Source organism: Cottoperca gobio, chromosome 4 (assembly GCF_900634415.1).
Source record: "Cottoperca gobio chromosome 4, fCotGob3.1, whole genome shotgun sequence".
In the NCBI taxonomy this organism is placed as follows: domain Eukaryota; kingdom Metazoa; phylum Chordata; class Actinopteri; order Perciformes; family Bovichtidae; genus Cottoperca; species Cottoperca gobio.
The window spans coordinates 23,399,072-23,420,505 of NC_041358.1; the positions used below are offsets into that span (position 1 = coordinate 23,399,072).

The window sequence follows — 21,434 nt, forward strand, 5'->3', positions numbered from 1 at the left end:
TATACACAACGGCGCTGTCAGTCTTCAAACAAAGAAAAAATATGGGAAGATTTTAAAGTATTTCAATTATTGAGGGTCGGCTGCCATAAAGACGACATTCTCTACAAACTGATCAAAAGGGAGAAAGTCAAAGAAATGATCCACTTATATCTGAAGGCCTAATTATGGAAGTCAGACATCAATCAAAACGTATCTGACACATCAGGCTTTACGTTTTTGTCCCTGCCTGCAGCCGACGAGCACATCAAACAGCGCAGTGTAAAGATATTATTTGACCTATATCTGCTGCATATGTCACATGCACTTTACATACCCCCGCTGACGTAGACACTCACACGCACTGTCACTTCTCTGTCGGTGACCTAAATAATGCCGACGACCGTATCATGGCTCCTACCTTTGCTGTTTCCGTCGGGACCTCTTAGGACCGTGCACTCTTCGATGACTCCGTAGGGTTCGAAGAGGCGGTAAACGTCCTCCTCGGTCTGCTGTTTGTTCAGCATCCCGACAAACAACTTCCTGTCTTCTAGAACAAACAACGAGACAAAAGGTTAAATTATAACTTTGACCTCAATTACTACATCAATTTGAGGACATACAGTAGTGAAACCTCATCATCGTTGGTTTGAACAACGTTTAATTGAGAATAATTTATTAATCTCTTCTTCCACGGAAGCAAACACAGCTCGAGTCACATTGTATCATCTCCTTCTCAAGGCTGATCGTTTTAATCTCCAGTATAACTGGCTTTATTCCCATATGGGCACATAGTATACTGTAGCTGCTGGGGGTAAGTGAGTGGTCAGGGGCTGGGGGGAGCAATGGGAAGACTAATGAAGAGATTTTATACACACACACACACACACACACACACACACAAAGACCCAAGACAATGAGCAAGTCTTTGGTCCTTTAAAAGCACCAGTGGCTCCAGGCAGCTCCAACCTCCCACTCCCACACACACACACACACACACACACACACACAGTGTACTGGCTGGAAACTGACGCTCTCTTTCTCTCTCTCTCTCTTTTAGCCGCTCTCTCTCTCTTTCCTCTCTATTCATCTCTCTCTCCCTTTTTCTTTTTCTCTCGCTGATTCTACATTTTTCAACCTCATTCTTTTTCAACTGCCTCCCTCCCTTCCTCTCTTTATCACTCTCTTACTCTACTAATTGCTGCTGATCCAGTGCTTTTTGTGTAGCCAGAGAAATATTTCAGTATGCTCTTCAGTGAACAATGGCGTGTCTCTCCTGCGAGCAATGAAGGCTGGGAGACATGCCATGAATAACGCTGAATTTTCAATAGATAGCCTGTATGCTATCGACTCCTGTTAAATGCTGTGGGATCTGATCTTTTCCTTGACCTGACACACTGTGTTTACTGATGTACTCTGGCCTTGTATGATTAATGCTACAGTGCAGCGAGTCTGCTGAAAGCAGAGGCACTAAAACCTTCCCTTTATACAGATTGTTTCTCCAACTCTGACCTGTGAAGTCACAGTGTAGAGACGGAGTGAGAGACAGGACTAGCGGCTGCTGTGAGGAGGTTGAGAGCGGCAAAAAATCGCTGCCAGGTATTGCACAGTGTCAGGGTGACATGTGACGACTACTGACTGTGTCGTGTTGTTATCGTTCCCCGACCCAGACACAAGCCGATACCCACGCTCCTGCAATGGGCACAGCGGTGAGCGCATGCGGACACGGAGCCCAGCCAGGGTTTCAGCACTCAGCAGCACCAATGATGCACCTTTAAAATAATCACCCGTGTCAGAGCGTTGTCTAGGGAGGGGCATCCCTGGTGCTGGCTCCTTATTGCAAGTGGCAGGATCAGAGGCTATGTATCAAAACGGAAGTGATGCAATGTGACATCTGTCAGGGTGGATTGGCGAGCATTTATCTGCAAAAAAACAAAGGAAAGGAAAGCCCTGAAAATGAAAGGCCAAGATGGTCCTTCCTTTTGCTGGAGGGAGAATATAAATTCAGAGGTTGGATGTCGGGAGATGAGTCGAGGAAGGGGGGAGGGGCTGGACTGCACACATTTCTCTGAATGCCGTCAGACCTCATGTTATATACCCTCCTTACAGAACCACCCAAACAACCGCAGTCGACCTTCTGGTTCCTCCTGCTCCTACTTTGGCTGTAACTCCTTTCTTCAAGTAGATGATGGGGATGTGACAAGTTCTTTAATGCATGACCCCATCAATGTCTTATGAGCTGCACTCTGACGATCATACTAACAACAGCTCATATGTGGCACGTCTTAAAATATGCCACAGCATCCATCCTTCAGCTGAGAGATTGCTAACTGGCACGTCACCTCCAGCTGAATGGAATAATATTTATAAGACTCCAAGTATAGCGGGATCATTGGCCACCATATATCACATTCCTGAGTAATATTGGTCCACAGTGAGCTACACAAAAGCCCCACACAGTGGAGTCATGCTCAGTGTGCCGGCTTCTGAGAGAGGTTCTAATCTGAACATAGTATGCAGGAATTAACGGCAACGTAAGAACGCTGCGACTTTATATGAATTCTATATTTGCAACAGAAGCATTTAGTAGGTGCTCCTCATCTGCGGCTGAAAGAGAGAGATGGAGTGCATGTTCTGCAAAGTGACTGCTTTGAAAACAAGCTAACAACGCATGAAAACAGATCATCTAGGAGAGATCTGTTCCACCGTCTAGGATTCTGCTGTGGCTGCTCTGAACTAAAACGCTACCTTGGGAATCCAGGTGTTGTGCTCATCGCCAGTAGAAACATTATCTCATTTATCTACAACACTGCAGCACAGGCAGTGTGCAAACAGACACAGAGAGAGTGCAAAACACCTACAGTCATTTACACATATCTGAAGGGGGAAGGAAAAAAAAAGGAGCAAAAGAGGGAGAGAAAAAGAATTACATGCACAAACCAGGAAACCCTCAAACATCCTGACACAGAGGATTACAGATCCCCCAGCATGACCACACGCATGGTGCACACACAACGGGATGCAAGTCTCACTGTTAGCTATCACGTTTGTTAACTAATTGATTTTTTTCTTCAGGGAAGCTATTCTTTAGACTGCCCGCTGTCTAATTTGTGTTTTTCTCTATAATGCAAACAGATCTCGGCGAAACATCCAAAAGCTACCACCGTCACCAGCATGACGGCTGCTAACTGCTATCGTTGCTAACTTCCATCCATCGGCCTCTGCTACACACATTTCTCACCATCTCAGCTGTAACCATCTTATCTGATTTACGTGCTGCTGCTGGCAGCATTTTCAGTCGTCTGTCTGCAGATGTGGACACACTTTGCTCGTGCCATTTTTAGCGTGGAACTACGGTGACTGTGTCTGCAGAGCATTTATCCTCAATCTGCAATTCAATCTCACATCTAAACATTCACGTCTATCCATTATCGATGCAGTACGGTACATGCAACAATATGTTTGGGAACTGAGCCCTTAACTAGGTGAAGACTACAGCTACATATGTAATCCTGTATTATATGCAGGTGACACACAAACAAATGGACTTCATTACAGTTTCTCCTCACTGCCTCGTGTCCACTGTGTAATATAAGTTGATTTACTCATTGGACAGGGACGCTCCTTTAAACTGGACCATTAAGCCAAAGTCAACTGTGTTTTACATGATTAATAGGAAGTCGTGAAAAGAATGTTTGTGATTGAATTGTGTTTTTAGCTCGATGAATTGAACTGTCAGTCACACACACACACACACACACACACACACACACACACACACACACACACACACACACACACACACACACACACACACACACACACACACACAACCCTGAAGCATTCTGCGAAGCTGAGAAGTTAAAACATGATTAGCAGCAAAAGCTCTTTTCTCTATTGCAGCCTCAGAAAACAGCTGAGTCATCTTTCTGCTCCACCTACTCACCTGTGGTGAATGTCTTCTACTGTGTAGATGAATATAAAATAAGACAAGAAATGATGTTTCTTTCTTGCTCACATCATAACCGACCCTAAGTGAGCATAAATAGCCTCCTAAATTACAGCGCTGTAGTGTTTACAGTGAACCGTCATCACCTAAACAATTCAGGGGTCTAATAACCAGCAGCAACTTAACTGTGAAAACTGTGCAGCACGCTGGCATTAATATGCATTTACAGCTCACTGTGGCAGAGTACTGTATGCAACTTCATCGTGACACTGCACAGCTATCCTCGAATTCACCCCCCATCATGTTTAATTTACTCCGAGTTACTAAACAGATGCTTGTTTTGAATAAATGCATTGGAAATTAAACTCCGGAATAATGAAATGGCAGTGTGCTGCCTGGTTATACATACTGAGGATTACCGGGTCCATGTGGACGCTTTCTAATCAATATGAGCTTTTCAGTAGAAGCGCATAGGTCCTTGTGTGAAGCCTGTGAGTCCACTGCGCAAAAGCAACTTATATTTCATATCTTAATTCTTCTTCTTGTTGTAGTCCGACTATTATAACACGCACGCAACAAACAATACCACTCTAATTCCTTCCCTGTAAGTGTGCTCCAAATCTCTGCACAATACCTTCCTCTCTTACATAATGTTTAAATCCGCTGGAAGTTTGAAGGATGTCGTGTCCACGTGGCACGCGGCACATACCTTCTGCAGCACAGGAGACTTATTACTGTATGCTCCATGATTACAATTCAGACGGCCGAGGATTTTGACAGTGAAATGAGACCTATTGAATATCAATGGGGCAGAGAGGGAGTTCTTTTGGAGCAACAAGAGAATGAAAGAAAAGGAGAGAGATGGGGGAAGCAGAGATGTCGAGGAAGAATAAGAGAGAGGAGGAGAGAGGGAGAGAGGGAATGTGTAGAAGACTGAGAGCTGTAAAATGTTGTGCATACAGTCCTGCAGTCCTTGATAAGCCAGGAAGGATGAAAGAGGTGTAGCATTGGAGTTGGTAAATCATTGTCAGGGTTGGGAAAGATGAGGTAAGGGAAGGGTGGGAGGAGGGGGAGGGAGAGGGATGGGAATGGGGGCTGATGCAGGGAAGGAAAGCATACCAACTGCCTTAGGTGCTCTCTGGTTTTCAAATTTCCCGTCTCTGTCTGTCTCTTTCTCAATCGTTGCAACAGCAAGGTAGTGGGGAGGGAGGGAGGGAGGGAGGGAGGGAGATATTATGACAGAGGGAGAGAGTGTGCAGGAAGAGAAAAAGCACTTGTCAGAAGGATAGAAGGTTGCTATGACAACTTCTTATACAGCGGGCTGTCAGTCATGTTTCATTGTAGTTGGGAGAGGAGGAGAGGAGTGAAGGGAGGAGAGGAGCGAGGGAAGGGAGGGGGAAGGGGGGGTTGGAGAAGGGTCATTTCTCCATCTGTCTGCTGAGCCGGAGTGTAAATTTGTCTGTCAGGCTTTGAGATAAGGACAAATTATGAACAATATTAGCCGGCTGATAAAAAAAAGGAACAATAATGAATGGATAAATATATTAAAACCAAATGAGATAGCATCCAGGCAGAAACAGGGGCCCTGAAAAGCCATCCAGGTTTTCTCATTTGGAAGGGAAGATAAGAGCTGGAGAGAGGCTTGCGAGGAGGGGAAGGATCCACCGTATTAGAGCTAGCTACTGTAGCGTACTTCCTTGTCAAAAGGAAGAAAGAGAGAATCGAAATCACTTTGTAGCCGGAATACCAAACATTGTGGCTTCCTCTCCCTCCTTCATGAGCCTATTATACTTCTCCAATGAGCAGGATGCCACACAATAACAGTGTCAGCATGTGTTCAAGCATAAAAAAACACAGACAGAATGGAATGAAATTAATTAACCCTAAGAGATCACAGTGCTTAGCCAGTGGAATTTAATCCAATTTGTTACATATAGGGATCTAACCAGGGCCGTGTTTGCATTAATGAGATGGTGAATGGATGTGTGTGTGTACATACAGTAGTGTATGTTTGCCCTCTTGTGTGTGTAGGTGTGCGAAGGGCATCCTTCCCCGTCTGTGTACAGTAAGGGATCCGTGGCAGAAGTGGGAGAGACCAACGAGGGAGGGAGTCTGAGGTTTGGCACAGCCTCAGGGTGATAAAACCCTGCCAAATTAACTCCTGAATAATGAGGCGATAATGTGTCACTTGAGAGAGGACGGCCATGCATTGTGTCATAACGCTGGAGCTACTTCAGACAGAAGCCAGTTAGTAGGTTCCAGCGGCACACCTTCAACCGACAAAGAAATGTGGGTTGATGGAATCGTTTGTTTACCAATTTCCAAAGTAAATTAGCACTCCTGTGTGCATGCGTTGTATTTGCAGCTGTCTTTTGAAGTTTGCATGCTTACCCACAGAGTTGACAGCGCACACTGTAAGGCCTACCATGCACCGGCCCTAATGAGGTACCTTATTAGTGCCGTTTCCTCACAACTCCGGAGATGTTGCTTGGAAACAACAGTGCAAAGAAAACAATGCTTGTTCTCACCAAAAGGCCATCAGCCATTTCAACACCAAAGCAACGCGATATGGACTTATAGTGCGACAAATACGACTGCATAAAGAATGCAAAGAGAATTACAGGAGACCGAACAGACGCGTTATGATATATGAATGTTAAACATATTATATTTCATTGTGACGCCTGCCAAGGTTGCACATAAAGTCAGCAGCCATGCTCTGCATACATTCAGCCTATAATTCAATTAGACACGTTCCCTTTAACAGCAGCTACAGGGGGAGACCTGCTTCTTTTAACTCCAGCAGCACCTACGGTGACACCGGCTTGATTTCATGTCATAGTTTCATCATTTTGGTGTCAAGGCTGCTCATTGGAAGCTTGGCTGCGACCCATAAAAGCCATCAGTAAAAATGCCATCGAGCGCAGCGTGCAGGGCCTTGATAGCCATGCTGCAGAAACAGCGCATCCTTCACTAAGCACCCCTCTGGGATGGATTAGGCTTCACTGCTTTCACATACATGTTAGTACACATAAGCACACCAACACAAGGTCGCTCAAATATGCATAAACACTGTAAACATGCGGGCAACACATAAAGTAACCATAAAATGATATATGTGCACTCAAATACAGGCTGTCAGGAGAATAAAAAGCAGCTATGTCAACAGGCACACACACGAACATGTATACGGAACATAATGTGCCGTATTTATACACATATACGGCATCAAGAGGCATCTAAAGCGCTTTCTACAAACAAACATCACTGCAGTGGGAGGTTGCTCTTGGTAGCTGTTGCATCACAGTCCCTATAGCGTATTAGTCAGGCCAAAGAGCTCGAGATCAAACTATAATGTGTTACCAAACAGCAGCCTCACGGGAAGATAGCTCCTGCGTTCCAACAGTACACGTTTCCTCCGTGCACACCGACAGAGTCCATTCCATCTCAGAGGGGATTTGGAGACCAGTGATCATGAATTCTGTCTGTGCCGCTGGCAGGAAGGATGATGGATATTGTAGATGACACCTTAAAGACTCACCGACATATCTGTACAGGCACACCCACGTGTTCATACGTACACGTGTAAAGACACAAGATGCACATACAGCACACGCAGGACCTCCTGTAAGTCACTCCAAAGAGCCTCCACAGATTTGATTTCTTTTGCATCAGTGCGATCTAATGGCTGCTTTGTTCTCCGCTGCTTGCTGGGGGGATTTCAGCTGCATCTTGGCCCCTCCACGTTGGAAGCCTTGAACATATAACTACAGTCTTCTGACTTGGTCCCCCCCCTTCTGTAAATGCTCCATGTAAAACCTCTGCGGTGTGTAAGTGTAACTGTTGGCTTGTGTGTGTGTTTTGTTTTCTCCTCTCTCTCTCTCTTTCTGTACCCCCCCCTTCCAACCTCAGAGCAGAACAACTGAAATGAGAAGAATAGAAGGAGAAATTGCCTAATATATTTATCTCCACCATATACGTCTCAGCAAATTTACATTCAATATGATAACAAATGTGAAATATTACTCACAGCCTTGTGTCGAATTCAGTGTATTACTGCCGCGGTCATAAATCCTGAAACTGCTGTGCAACGTGTAGCTACTGTATATAAACATTTACAATATGGCAGTGCTATTTATATTGTCTCCCTTCATAATGCCATCTGAAGGGCACTTTGGCATCCGTTATGATATGGATTTTTTTTTCTCCCCCATTTTCCTCCATCCCATTTATTGCCATTCTTCCTTCCCGTCCAGATTGTGTTTCTGTACAGTGGAATGGGCCTTTTACCTTTGGCAGTATTTAACACAGCGCTAGCCTGTTTCTTAATTATTTTCTCATCGCTCCACTGACACTGATTCATGAGGGTAATGTTGGACACACCCCCTCGGCCAGCCCCCTCATACCAACCCCCACCTCCCTTCTCCTCCGCGCGCAGTTTCCCTCTCTTTCCTTCCTCTTCCTTACAGTAGAGTTGCTCTTCGCTCATTCTTGTATCATCTCTCTGACATATTTTTGCCCTCTTTGTCCCGTTTCCGTCCCTCTCCTTCTGCTTTACTGTCGCCATCTCTCTTCATTCTCTCATCTCACCTTGAGATTATCTTGGATGGCTAATGAGTTACCATGAAGGTAACTCATTAGCCTTCATGGTTGCTCTCAAGTAATTACCTTTTTTTTTATTCATTTGGAAGGACAAAATTGACTACATCAAAAGACAACAAACTTCATTATACACCGAGCTAAACTGAGCTCCATGTGATATCCTGCTCGCCCGGATCTTATTGTGTTAAATATAGAGTAGGATACCAATATCCTGTCACCTTCTCACCTCTACACAACAAGCATATCATATCACAGCAATATCATAAAATATAAACCCGTGCTGGAACAAACACCTCTGTCTGAGAAAAGACAATGGAAATGTTGACAGACTGAAAGACTAAGATAATACCTAAAAAGGTTACAGTATTAACGCTCAAGACCGGCAAACAAAAGTAATAAAAGTAAAGAGAAATGCAAAAAAAAAAAAGGATGATGAGAAAATGTGAAAAGGGTGGACAAGCACGAGCGAGAGAGAAATGAAAGGGAGAAGGCTTAGGAGATAGAGAGCGAGGGGCCATGCCCAACTCCAGCTCAAGAGAGAGGGAGGATGTACCAGAATATGGGCTATCTCTCTGAAGCTTTGTCTGCGAGAGCAACTGAGCTGGCAGATGACTTTGCTGCACATGGACAAAAGAGGCTTACAGGCCACCCTGCATGTCAGCTTTCCCCGGCCAGCAGTGTGCGAGCTGTAGGGGAATATAGGGTGCGCTCGAGCACTCACCTGCCATGACCTACAGAGACCTTGGTGAAAGTGGATTCAGATTTGTTCTATACATGTGACATCAGCCAGCAGCTTCATTTTGCATATACTCCAGTTCAGTGCAGATCTCTGAAGAAACTGCAGTGTTAACAGTTATGAGATGGGGAAATGCTGTATGAGGTAAAGTTGCAAATACATAAATAAATACATAAGCCCTAAAGCATGTCACTGGTGTACTTTTACACTCTACCATTTCCATATTAACAGTTTGAGCAGATTCATGATAGCGGACGAGATGCTAAACTCAAAACTTTTCTCCTCTGTGTGCAGTCGTGTGCTTTGTGTGTGCATGGCTTCTGTAGTGCTGATGTGACTGCAGGGGGAGAACCTAACCCTGTCAGTCACACTGACAGCCAAGCTGTCTTATCTGCTCTCTGTTGGCGATGGTGCACTTTAATTAGGAAGGTCAATCAGCACTTTTTTTAAGAGAGAGAATGTGATTCTACTGAAAGCATTTCATAAAACAGGACAGGTGTAGTGTTTGGGGGGCCTAAGGCAGACTTGCGTACGGGACTCCTTTACCCACTTTTCATCCCTACTTGTCTGCGGGATCACAACTAGTTATATCACATGTTTTGACAGAGCCCTGCACGGCTCAACTAATGAAATGCTACAAAGGTTTCCACAACATATCCTCTATATTACATCTGTGAGAAAAGACACGTGCATGATATACTGAGGACATCTTCCACCGTCACTGCATTAACAATATGTTATTGACGCTCAGGTTCCTGACACTGTCCATAGATATTTACATATGCAGATGCAATATCATTGGTAGAGGAATTTCCATATTGCTTCATCCTTAACACAACAATTTACTGTGATGATAACGAGATCTCATTGAAATCAAGCAAGCACCTGAAAACAGACTCAGGTGCTATCATCCCTCTGCAGAGGCGACAGAGTTTGTAAGAAAGAGGGAGACGTTTGAGAACAGATACAGACATGTGCATGTGTGAGTGCGTTGTGGCAAAGATGACCCGCATAATGTTCTCACACACACACACACACACACTGCTCCGTCTCTCTTTGTCTCTCTCCTCCGCCCCAATCTTCTTGACAGCCCATTTGTTTTCATTTCAATGATATTTTGCTTGATATCTAATGAAATAAATATCTATATATATTGAACAAATCATCACGAGGGGAGAGCGGAATTCTTCATCGGATGTCAGTTACATTTTTCGCATTGCTGTTTTACTTCGTGCATCAGATTTATTGGATAGCAAATCATCTCAGCATGCATACAAATGTATTGTAGAGCCACACACACACACACACACACACACACACACACACACACACACACACAGTCTGTTGATGAAACTGTTGAACCGTGAGGCTCAATTTTGCATGCAGAACGTATAAATGCAATCTGTATCTTGGAATATGATAGATATGAAGGAATGGAGAAATTTGGACCTGTCAAGCTAATACCTAATAGTGTTAGACCACGGGAAAAAAAGGCTGACTTATTTCTCTCACCAACTTAGACTAAACTATGAGGCAGGTGGCCTTTTCCTCTGGCTCTCTATCTTTTCCCAGCTCCTTCTCCATCACTGACAAACCTTACAGTAAGCATTTTAATTCCCCCTGACCTTTACTGATCTCACCCAGGCAATTTTGCCCGTTGCTTAGGGCCAAAACAAAATGAAATTTGAATCTCAGCTCAGAATAATTTAAGATGATCCTTTCTATGCAGGGAGACTATGCTGTAGTTTGAGTGCTGCCAACTGACTAAATAGACTTTCCGTACCAGCTCTCTCTCACTCTCTTTCTCTCTTGCCTCTGGGACTGTGGGATCACATACTGCGAGTGTGTGAGGGGGGGGGGGGGGGGGGGGGGGGGGGGGGGGGGAGACAGGGGAGAATCACATCCCCAATAGTCACATGTATGGGCACATGGCACACAAATGGACATGCTCCAACTCCAAGACACTGAGCACCAGAGGGCTTTGTGTGCAAGGCTGAGAAACGCGATGTCAGCACGCAGCACATAGAAGTTTAGAGGGGAGGGAAAAGCTAAATAGTGTAAAAAAAAAGGGGAGCGTGTGATTAAAAATGCATGCAGGGGAGACTCTCCTCCTCTTTATCCTGTTGCCTCTGCTGACAACGCTGCTTCCCTGACTGACCACACACACACACACACTTCTAAACACACAACAGATACAGAGTATAATAGTTATAGATCATGAGCTTTTTTTTTTGTAACTTGCTTTACTTCGCCCCCATCATGCAAGATTACATATAGATCTCTAGAGACACGTGTTGGTCAGAGGTCACTGGTGAAACAGAAAACATGGCCCCCCCCCCCCACCATGTGAAGTTAGGACTCGTGGACTAAACTGTCCAAACACTGCAGATGTATTTTAGAAATGCTATTAAGTACCTAGCTGCCTGCTTTACTCACAAAAGTGTGCGCTTGATGATTTAATTTTTTGGGGGGGGGGACAAAATTACATTTGAATTCTATCTGAAACTAAATATAAAATATAAAACACCTCACGCCGCCACAAGCTATAGAGTGAAGCAACACAAAACAACATGCAACTAATGCTCAGAAAGTGGCAACATCTTCTCAGATCAGTTGATGGAGAAAACCTGCTGGCTGTCAATTCCCAGTCCGGTGATAGTTTTAATCAAAGAAGCCGTATTCTACTCCGTTCTCCCCGGCAACCTTCACAAGACTCCCTAATCACACGATAGAAGTGATGTAATGACAGAGAAACGCTGGCAATTAGACACCTGCGGAACAACTCAATCAATTTGAAGAACCTGAACCTTCTTGTCCACTACGATTCCTGCTACATATTTCACTCGCGGCAGAATGTGCAGATGCACGACGACACATGTCCCTTTTTGTTCTACGACACATATTTCGGGCTTGTTTTTTTTGCAGCACACACTGATGGCTGGTGTCAGGTCGATCTGTCAAGGGTTCCTTCTATTGCTATGAAAACAGCATGTCGTCCTTTTCACTCTACAACTGTCTGACAATGTTAATCTGCGGGAGACGACCGCGTTGACAGAACACATTACGGAGCTTTAGGGGGCGAGAGGTCGTGCATCAACACAGAACTGGAATTTAAATTGGTAAACCTCTTATAAGGCATCAACTTTTATGAGCAAATGACCACTAGACTTAACCCTGCCCTTTCAAATTAATTTATTATGGCTTTTTGCATATATGCATGCTAATAACTGCATGTGTATGTGTGTGTGTATGACGGGGTGTGTTTGTCACATCGAGCTCAGAAATTATTTTAATCTTCTCAGAGCTCCATCAGCAGTTTATCAACCACGCCACCTTTATGAGGGGGGGGGGGGGGGGAGAGTGAAATGACTGGCAGAAGTCAGAGAGGAGGGGTGTCTGCATTTCAAATATCAATTGTCGCTGTCAGCGGGGCCCAGTATGGTGAAGGATTATCTGAAATTAGTTTAGTTAATTCATCATCTTAAAGGGCAGTTGCTTTGCCGCTGATTAGTTATTGTACACACTTGTCAATTAAAGGACCCAGGAGAATTTGTCCCTCGAGGACTGAAAGCCGACATCAAATGCACACACGGAGGAAACGAAAGGGAGAGGAGACGAGTAGCAGCAGAGAGGCGTCTGTGGCAAAGAGAAAATACAGAAGGACCTACATCCAGGATCGACCTCGCTGTCCTAACATGTTCCAGAATAAAATCTGTGTGAAATCAAAGTTTGTGCGCAGCTGCAATTAGTACGAAATGTCCTTACAAATGATTAAATATGATCCTGGTCATGTGCAGAGTCGGGTGTTGTGGGGTTATAGTGATGGTGAGAATTTGAAAAAAAATCAGTGTGCGAACCTTTATAGAAAGAGGCCAAGTGGGGGCCATCGCATTGACCTCTCCACAGGTTTCTATTCCCATAGTTACTGTTGCTACGATACTGGATTCAGCTCACCATGCTATACATGGCCAAATGTAAAAAGCAGACAGTGACAGAGCCGGTGAATAGATATGCACAGAACATCGCTTGTTAGAAGTCAAACACTTTCTGCAGCAGAAGCTCGTTGGTTTTTTTTAAAATGTTGAATAAAACTTAGGACGAAAAGTGACGTTTCTTGATTGATTTATAGACAACAATATATTATAATAATATTTAAACTCCACCATGGAGGTAAATAACTCAGCCCAAAAACTATAGAAGATAAACACATCTTTTATTTTGTGTTTATTCAGCACTGAACAAGCATTTCTGTTCCCATAATTAAATCTTAAAGTGCTTTTCTGGTTAATCCAGCAACCTACGGGGAAGTGTTGGAGGCAACGTGCCAATAATATCACGGATACACTGTAGGACAAATATTATGATACGAGCACGTTCAAAATGTTTAGGAGAAGCAAGGCTTCATCAACGAATCAATTCTCTCAAAAGTGTTCATTTAGGAAGGTTCATGCCCCCCCCCCCCGCTGCTTTACAATACAGAAACATGCTTCAGAATATATTTTGTCACCACTGATATTGCATTCACCAGAGGTTGTTAGTCCTCTTCCTGGGGACTCATATTACTGCTAGTTTATAATCCTACCGGCTCGTACCGTATCCTTCCATAAAGTTAATTACGTCCACCTTTCACCCTCGCTGGAAACCAGTCCCTGATAAGGTGTTAAGAATAAAAGAAAGATACCTATTTAATCCTATTGGGGCTATGGTATTCCTACTCCTCATTTACTAACGCTTTGTCTGCTTTCTTCCCCCTAAAGACCCCCTAGTTGGTAATAAGCAATGCACCTCAACACCTCCTATCTCATACCGGGGGCTTCAGGCCTGAATATCTTTTTTAATTTTTTTTTAATCACCAACAATGTACAAGAAGTCAAATCTGCTCCTGAGAATTTCACGTCAAATGTTGTTTTTTTCCTTTTGTATTTTAATACAAATCTGTGTTTGATTTTCAGAGAGTGTTAAGTGAGGGGGGCCATTTAAAGGAAATGGATCTAGCTACATATGTTGCTTTCACTGCGGCTGAAGACACATATGCAGTTTCAGAGCAAAGATACACACAGATGAGCGGTAAAGCCCAGGTGGAAGTCTAATCTAGTGTGGGATTAACAGAGCGTTGAATATAGTGTGTCACGTCGACCTGTGTGTGTGTGTGTGTGTGTGCCTCTTTCCAACCAGACGCCCCAAAACTACCCACACTCACCGAAGCAATCCAACTAAATGTTGGATTGCAATGTTCTCCATGTAAAAGCAGCGCTAACCCCGTGTGCACGGAGGGAGGGCAGACGGGAAAGAAGAGGAAAAGTGCTTCCGTAAACGCAAACCGATGTGGTCTAAAAACCACAGGGGTGAAAGTAACCTTTTCATCGGAGGACAGTGTTATTAGAGGAGCCAAAGTCCGAGCAGTCATCTAACAGTCCTGACAGTAACTGCTCTTCAACATTAGTTTCAGCGCTGTCTTCTAAAAAATACAGAAGGAGGTGGTGAGGGGAAGAAAAACACAAATGCCAGAAAATGAAATAATAGAGTGTTTCTACAATTTCCAATTCAATTTCCTCCTGCTGACCTGCAGTAACAAGAGAAATCAATGCAGCCGGGAGTAAAACATTCTGAATTGAGGGATGGCAATAGCCTCCTTTATCCCTCAGCATAACCAAACACCGTCTTTGTTTTGGAAGATCACTCAGAGAAGAAATAAATCACTCAGGAGTAAAACACTGGCGGTTCTGCTGTCTGCAGGAGTAGGCACTGACACACACACACACACACACACACACACACACACACTCTCCTTAAAGTTTGCCTTAGACAAGTGGCATTAGTATATCAAAGTGTTTACCCTGCACTTCTGCCCTGTGCATTGTGTTTAGTGCGGTGCACATGTGAAACCAGTGGAGGGAATTAGCACACAATACTCAATGATGAAATTTCAATGTGTTTCCTGTCACCTCTTGTGTTTGTGCTGCTGTGCCCGTACCAAGAAAAAGCAGCAGAGTGAGAGATCTCTGCCTTTCTTTGTGCCGACAGCGAAACACATCCATCACCGGCGTTGTCAACACAACAATCTGGCCGGTAGGATTCGTGGCGTGAACACCCCTTTTCCGGGGCTAAATTAAATCCTTGATCAAAAGGTGTTACCTGGGATTAATGCAGGTGCTTCTACTGAACACAGGAGGCTTAGACAAGAAATCCAGCCCAGAATTATAGCCACAACTTCTCTCTATAGACCTCAAAGATGTGGGGATAATAGGGAAACGAGAGGGAGAGAATAAGTACTGTCTCCATGGCAGCCGGTGATGGAGGCCCTGCCCTCTGAGACCATTAGAGCGTCACATCTGCTCTCTTCAACGACAGAGCTTCAGCAACACTGCTCTCCAGCTCGTGGAGAATTAAAGAACACAACGCCAAGAGGACTAACTGAATTGCTCACAAAGCGTCGGTTTATTCAGAGTGCAATCTTGTAAATTAAGAGTGACAGATATTAATGTCGTCGTCGAGTCTGGTTAACCCATCGTACATTTTAGTTTCACAAAAAGCCTTCTTATAGTTTTTACAGTACGTCTCTGCAAGTGAATGAACAGATAACAAGCCGGCTCACTTTCACTTCTTCATGTAAATGGTCAGTCGGACAAACTGGGTTTTATTTAACCCAGTTTAAACAAAAAAGGTGAGTTTACTTATGTTCTACTTACGAGATGTAATGAAAGAAGCGATGAAGTGGCATCACGGTAAAAGCTTTGACCCATAAGGACTAATAGTCGGGATTCCTTGTCCTAATCTTTATCGGTCTGATACTAAACTAACTATACTGAACCATTGGAGGAGCCGTTTAGCACGACGGAGCTAGAAGTAGGATTTAATGAAGATACGAGTGTACAATCAACACGGGAACATCAGAGGAAACACACAGAGCTTTATAGAGTAGATACAAACAGGAGCAGCAGCGTATAGACACAATGTATTTGACACAAATTTCAATAGACCTCAGTCACAATGAAGGCCACAGCTCATGCATAATGAATAGTGGAAAGTGTCAAAACACCCTGGAGCAAAAAATATAACAGAAAAAATATATAGTTTTCAAGATGAGAGAAAATGCCCCCCCCCCCCCCCCCCGTAGCGGTATGTATGAACTCTGACCCGACCGTGGGAATCTATCAAGGTTCTTGTGCCGGAGGGCTCTTACATTCTTGTCAAAATATAAAGTATAGTTCCTCTAAACTTATCTTCAAACGGGCCTTTCAACTTACACTTGTCTGCGCAACAGACAGAGGGACCTTTGCTTCGAGAAATGTGTCTGAGAAGAAAATGGAGGAAGGTGACTCACTGGCCGCAGAACCGGAAGAAAGAAAAAGAGGACAAATAACTGTTGAAGCGTGAAAGTCTGAAACATTTATTTTCCTTTTTCCCTCTCGAAGCAAAAGAAAGCTTTCAAGTCTTGAGATTGTGAAATGTTATTTTTTCATCCTCTTTTTTATTTTATTTTTTTGAGGCACAAGGAAACCTGCAAAGCCATGGTTACAGTAGTTTAGTAACCATCCTATTTTCTAAATTGAGGTCTTTTCAGATGTTGTGAGCCATACAGACCTCCCGTGATTCTGTGCAGTGCACTGTGTGAGTGCTGCCATGTCTACGGCCTGGGTGAAAACGTCCCTTCTATACCAGCCATAGCTTAACCCGGCACCGTGCAGAGAGGCCATCTAAGTGCTGCTTGACGTCTGACCTGCATCCTGCATCCCACCATCCTCCTCTTACTCTCTTTCATATACATACCTTTAGCTGTGCATTAATATTCAACATTATTCCTCCATGTGTGGCAATTTTCTCTCTCACACGTGCATTTTTCTATCCTATATTCTGTAGTTAAACAAGTTAAGTTGCTTTGGTCGGTGATTTCCGAGCTCGGAGACGTGCAATCACTGTTTGGGCTGCTCACATGCCTTATCTACTGTGACAAATGTTGAGCAGCAGCAGCAGCAGCAACAACAGCAGCAGCAGATTGCCATGCAGAACATGGCCTTTAATGCAGCAGCAATACAAAATGGAATAGCTGTGAAGAGGCAGCTGTTATAAAGCAGTCACTTAATTTGCTCCAGAACACTTTTCCTCCATCATATTAGAGCTGTTAAACAGGGTTGAGAGTTGCAAAGAGATGTTATGTCTCCCTTATATGAAAACTCATATTCTCATCAGAGGAGCCTCCTAAGACTGTTGTCATCTCTCATCAGTGGATGAACAATAAACCTCTGGTGCTCCAGATATCTTTGATAGCCGTCTTAAAAAAAAAAAAGAAACACACCACTGGGATTACTCCTGTCAGCAGCCATGTGAAGAGTACATTATGGTAATGCAACCATCAGAAAAAATATTATATTTCTTGATTTTTACTTAACCCTCATCCTCACCTCACCCATCTTCAGCTCTAAGAGACAATTTAGACTCGTCCTTGGCTCAAAGGCAGCACTACTTGAAATGCCTTTAGATTTGGTGCACACACACATCAAAGAGACCAGGAGCTTATTTTCAAGTATTTTGCACCCTGAGGCGAGTAGCTACTTCTGAGGCTGCTGTGTTCCCTGTAAATAGCTTGGTTTTCTGTTCCACAGATCCCAGCAAAGCACCGTCTACCAGAGGGCTGTGGGCATGGGCCTGCATGGCCTCCTATCACCAGAGGTAACAGGGGGGGGGGGGGAAAAATCACTGTGCATAATAGTTCTGCCGATTGCTTTCCTAAGGTGTTGATCAGTAATGCTCACAACAACTAAACTCAATCCAAGCCTGCGAGGGCAAAAGGCATCCAGAGTGTGTTTCGCTTCTCGCCTTTGAAAGATCAAACTTCTCGTCTTGCGTTTGATGATGCCACCCTGTGATGTGCGTGAAGTTTCGGAGTGTCTTTTATCCAATGTTCAACTTGTGAGGACAGTAACAGGGACATGCTGTGCAACAATGTTGTTATTATTAGAACCCAGCAACAATATATATATAACATAACAACATTTTACCAATGTATGCTGTTATACTGTTGTCAATTACCAACAGAAACGTCATTATTTTATTCACTTTATTTAGTTTTAGTGTTCATCATTTGCTAGTGTTTAACTAGATAGTGTTTAAGATTTAATACGTGGGCTGCAAGTAACGATTCTTTTTATTCTCGATTAATAAATGAGTCGTTTGGTCTATAAAATATCAGAAAATGGAGAAAAATGTCCATTTTAGTTTCTCAAAGTCCAAGGTGATGTCTTTAAATGTCTTGTTTCGTCAGTCAGTTTAACACCCAAAGACAATCAATTTAATATAGTATAAAATAGAGAGTTTAGAGACTTTTACTGACATTTTTGCACAAAATATGATGTTAAACATTAATCGCTAATCAAAATAATTGCAGATTATTTGGCAACCTCAAACTCTGGCCAATCAATGGGTATTTGCAACACTGAAATCTAATTATATATATATATATAACTATATATATATATATATCTAACTATATATATATATATATATATATATGTATATATATATATATATTGCAATATCTATCAAAGAAAAGGTAGTAATTGAGTTGTGATGTGACTTCATGTCCCTCTCTGGTTAAAATGTAGATTAAATGCTGGTAAAAAAATAATTTTTGCTCAGCAACTGACTTCACTTGAATATAATCGTTGAAGCAAATAGGCCTTGAATCGAATGTCAGAAACTCATATCTCTTTTAAATAGCATCAATCAACATTACAAATAACGGCGGCGTCACATGGTAGTGAGAATGTGCCTTTATAGGGTCGTTTTAAAGTCGTTTCAGTCGGCTGTGTCTATTGCTTTGTCTAAAATCATCCTATCTATAGTGATGCCCTTCTTTTTTTGTAATGACTGCTGCCAGCCAGCAATTCTGATGCCTCGGAGTGCAGAGCATCATTCATAAGCAGACTGCTTGCTGTGATTAGCCCAATGCCTTAAGCCATATATGAAAATTCATTTTAAATGTCCTTTAAAAACCCATAAAACATCCATATTGACTTGAGGCTGCCAAGCTGCAGGGGGCTGCTAATCAGTTCCCTCTATGGTCCATTTAGCCTCTGTGTCATTAAAGATAATACAAATAAAATGAGTGTTAACATGAAGGCACTTTGAATCCTTCCCCAGAAAAAGAAATGTCAGCCTCCCCTCACCAACTGTCGATAATTTGCACTAGAAGATTTTTTTTTTTTTTTTAAGTTTCCCACGCTTGCAGTGCATTTGTGCCGAACAAATTCTAGTTAATTACAAGGCAAATGATACAAAATGTGCTCTGTGACCATTACAATCCTGTTTGCTATGCTCAGCAAGGATGCATCACTCATCACACCCACACAAACACCAGCACGCACAGATAAATGGAAACACAAAGATATAAAGACTGCAGTTAACGCCGCACACATGCACAGCGTTTTGTATCTCTCCCGATTAGACACATGCATCGTTTTAATCCCTCAGCGTTACACAGATGTAGAATTTGAACACTTTGCTCTACCCTCTCTTGACTTTGACCAATATTGTGAGATAGTATTGCAGCAATGGAACTTTGATAAAAAGGTTTTTGCCACATGCGTAGACGCTTGGTTGATCTAATGAGATCCCTAACTGTTCCTGCCATCTGCCAGACCCTAGTCATGACATTAACTATGCAGCCATGCTAAGCTTCAAACCTCTTTTAGATGAAGCAACCCTCATCCACTTTGTGTCAAGTGCTGGTGCAACAACAAATGCATGCCTCACAGAAAGCCACGACATGGCACAAGCACTGAATACTTTCAATACCATCAAAAAATACACCGTGGCGATGCAGCACGCTGTGGAACATGCTTTAAACTATCATATTGTATACTATATACCAAGAAAAATGCAATGTCCCACCCAGGCCTCAGCAGAATGTAATGTTTCCCTTTGATTTCACTGAGCTTTTGTTGCAGTATTGACGTCCCCGGTATATAAGGCCTTGCTTTGAGTCAAACTCATCTGCAGTTTACTAGGGTGCCATTGTTCGCCTGGCCGGGGAGAGGTCACCGCGAGGGAGGAGAATAAATGTGGAGTGATTGACTAGTCTCTGTTGGAGAAATGAGTTCTCCATTCATTCCCAGGCTTCCAGAGGTGAAACGTCCTTCAGGAAAGTAAACACAATCCGACAGGGCCCTACAACAGACGCAAAGGCACAGCATGGCACAGTCAGTAAGAATGGCACTTTGCTCCACTCCGCTTCCCTCTCCTGCTTCCCCTTCCAGCCTCCAATCCGTACAGGTGAACCACAACACCTCCGGTCTCGTTGCCGACTCTTTAGTTGGATTATTTCTTTGCTTCACTGCTGTGTAGACCTAATTGACGTTCATAGTCACGCTCACACTTCGCTGAAATAAACAAACGGCATACATGAATCCAGAGGGATTGGGGTGATCATTCATGTAAGGGTATTAGTGCAGTTTTCTCTGCAGACTTCCCTCTCAGGTCCCAGATCTCAGGTCCCTCCTGGAAAGCAAATTGAAAACTGGCGTGTCCATCAGAGACCAGATTAGGCTGTTTTCCCGACATGCTTAAATTGCAGTAATCTCGAATGCAGATCACATCTGCAGCTAATTGATGGATTTGCCAGAGGATCTGAAAGTGGTCGGGCTCCACTGTGAGCTCCTGTTTATTTTCAGAAGGCAGATGCTTTAACCCTTGTCTGGCTGCTGCCAGCAACTCGAGGCCAGTGCATCTTGGAGCCCGCAGCATAATGTCATCAACTGCAAGATAACCGTCCCAATGCTTTGCCTAACATTCACCCACAAACTCTGCCTAATTATAGAGAAAGATGTGCCTGGGTTTTTTTGTTATACATTTGCTTTGCATGAATAATTCAAAGCACATAATGCTTACTGTAGTTCTTCAGGCTCTCTCTTGCCATTCATGGTAGAAGCTCCAGTGAGTGTTGAGGTGCCTGCCATCCACTCATGCAAATATGCTTACAGAGAAAGTGTGGTTAGCAGCTCATCACAGCATTGTCACATACACTTCTGTTCGCTGCAGTAATGAAAGTTTACATCATGGTTACCCGCCCGCAGAGGCCGAATACGTCAGCACAGTTCTCTCGTTCTGTCTGAAGACCGAGACGACTCTTTTTTCGCAGACACACACACACAGAGGAACACAAAAAGGCTTTTA

At 43.4% G+C, this 21,434-nt stretch overlaps 1 protein-coding gene across 9 annotated transcripts in view; it reads right to left on the bottom strand.

The window, feature by feature from the left end:
- Window positions 1–21,434, bottom strand: part of celf5a (cugbp, Elav-like family member 5a) — a 168,436-nt gene that overhangs the window by 32,369 nt on the left and 114,633 nt on the right. For all 9 annotated transcript variants that reach the window (XM_029429027.1, XM_029429029.1, XM_029429031.1 and 6 more), the window contains one exon: window positions 398–526. In XM_029429027.1, the coding sequence (XP_029284887.1) occupies window positions 398–526 (129 nt within the window). The remainder of the gene's footprint in view (window positions 1–397; window positions 527–21,434) is intronic.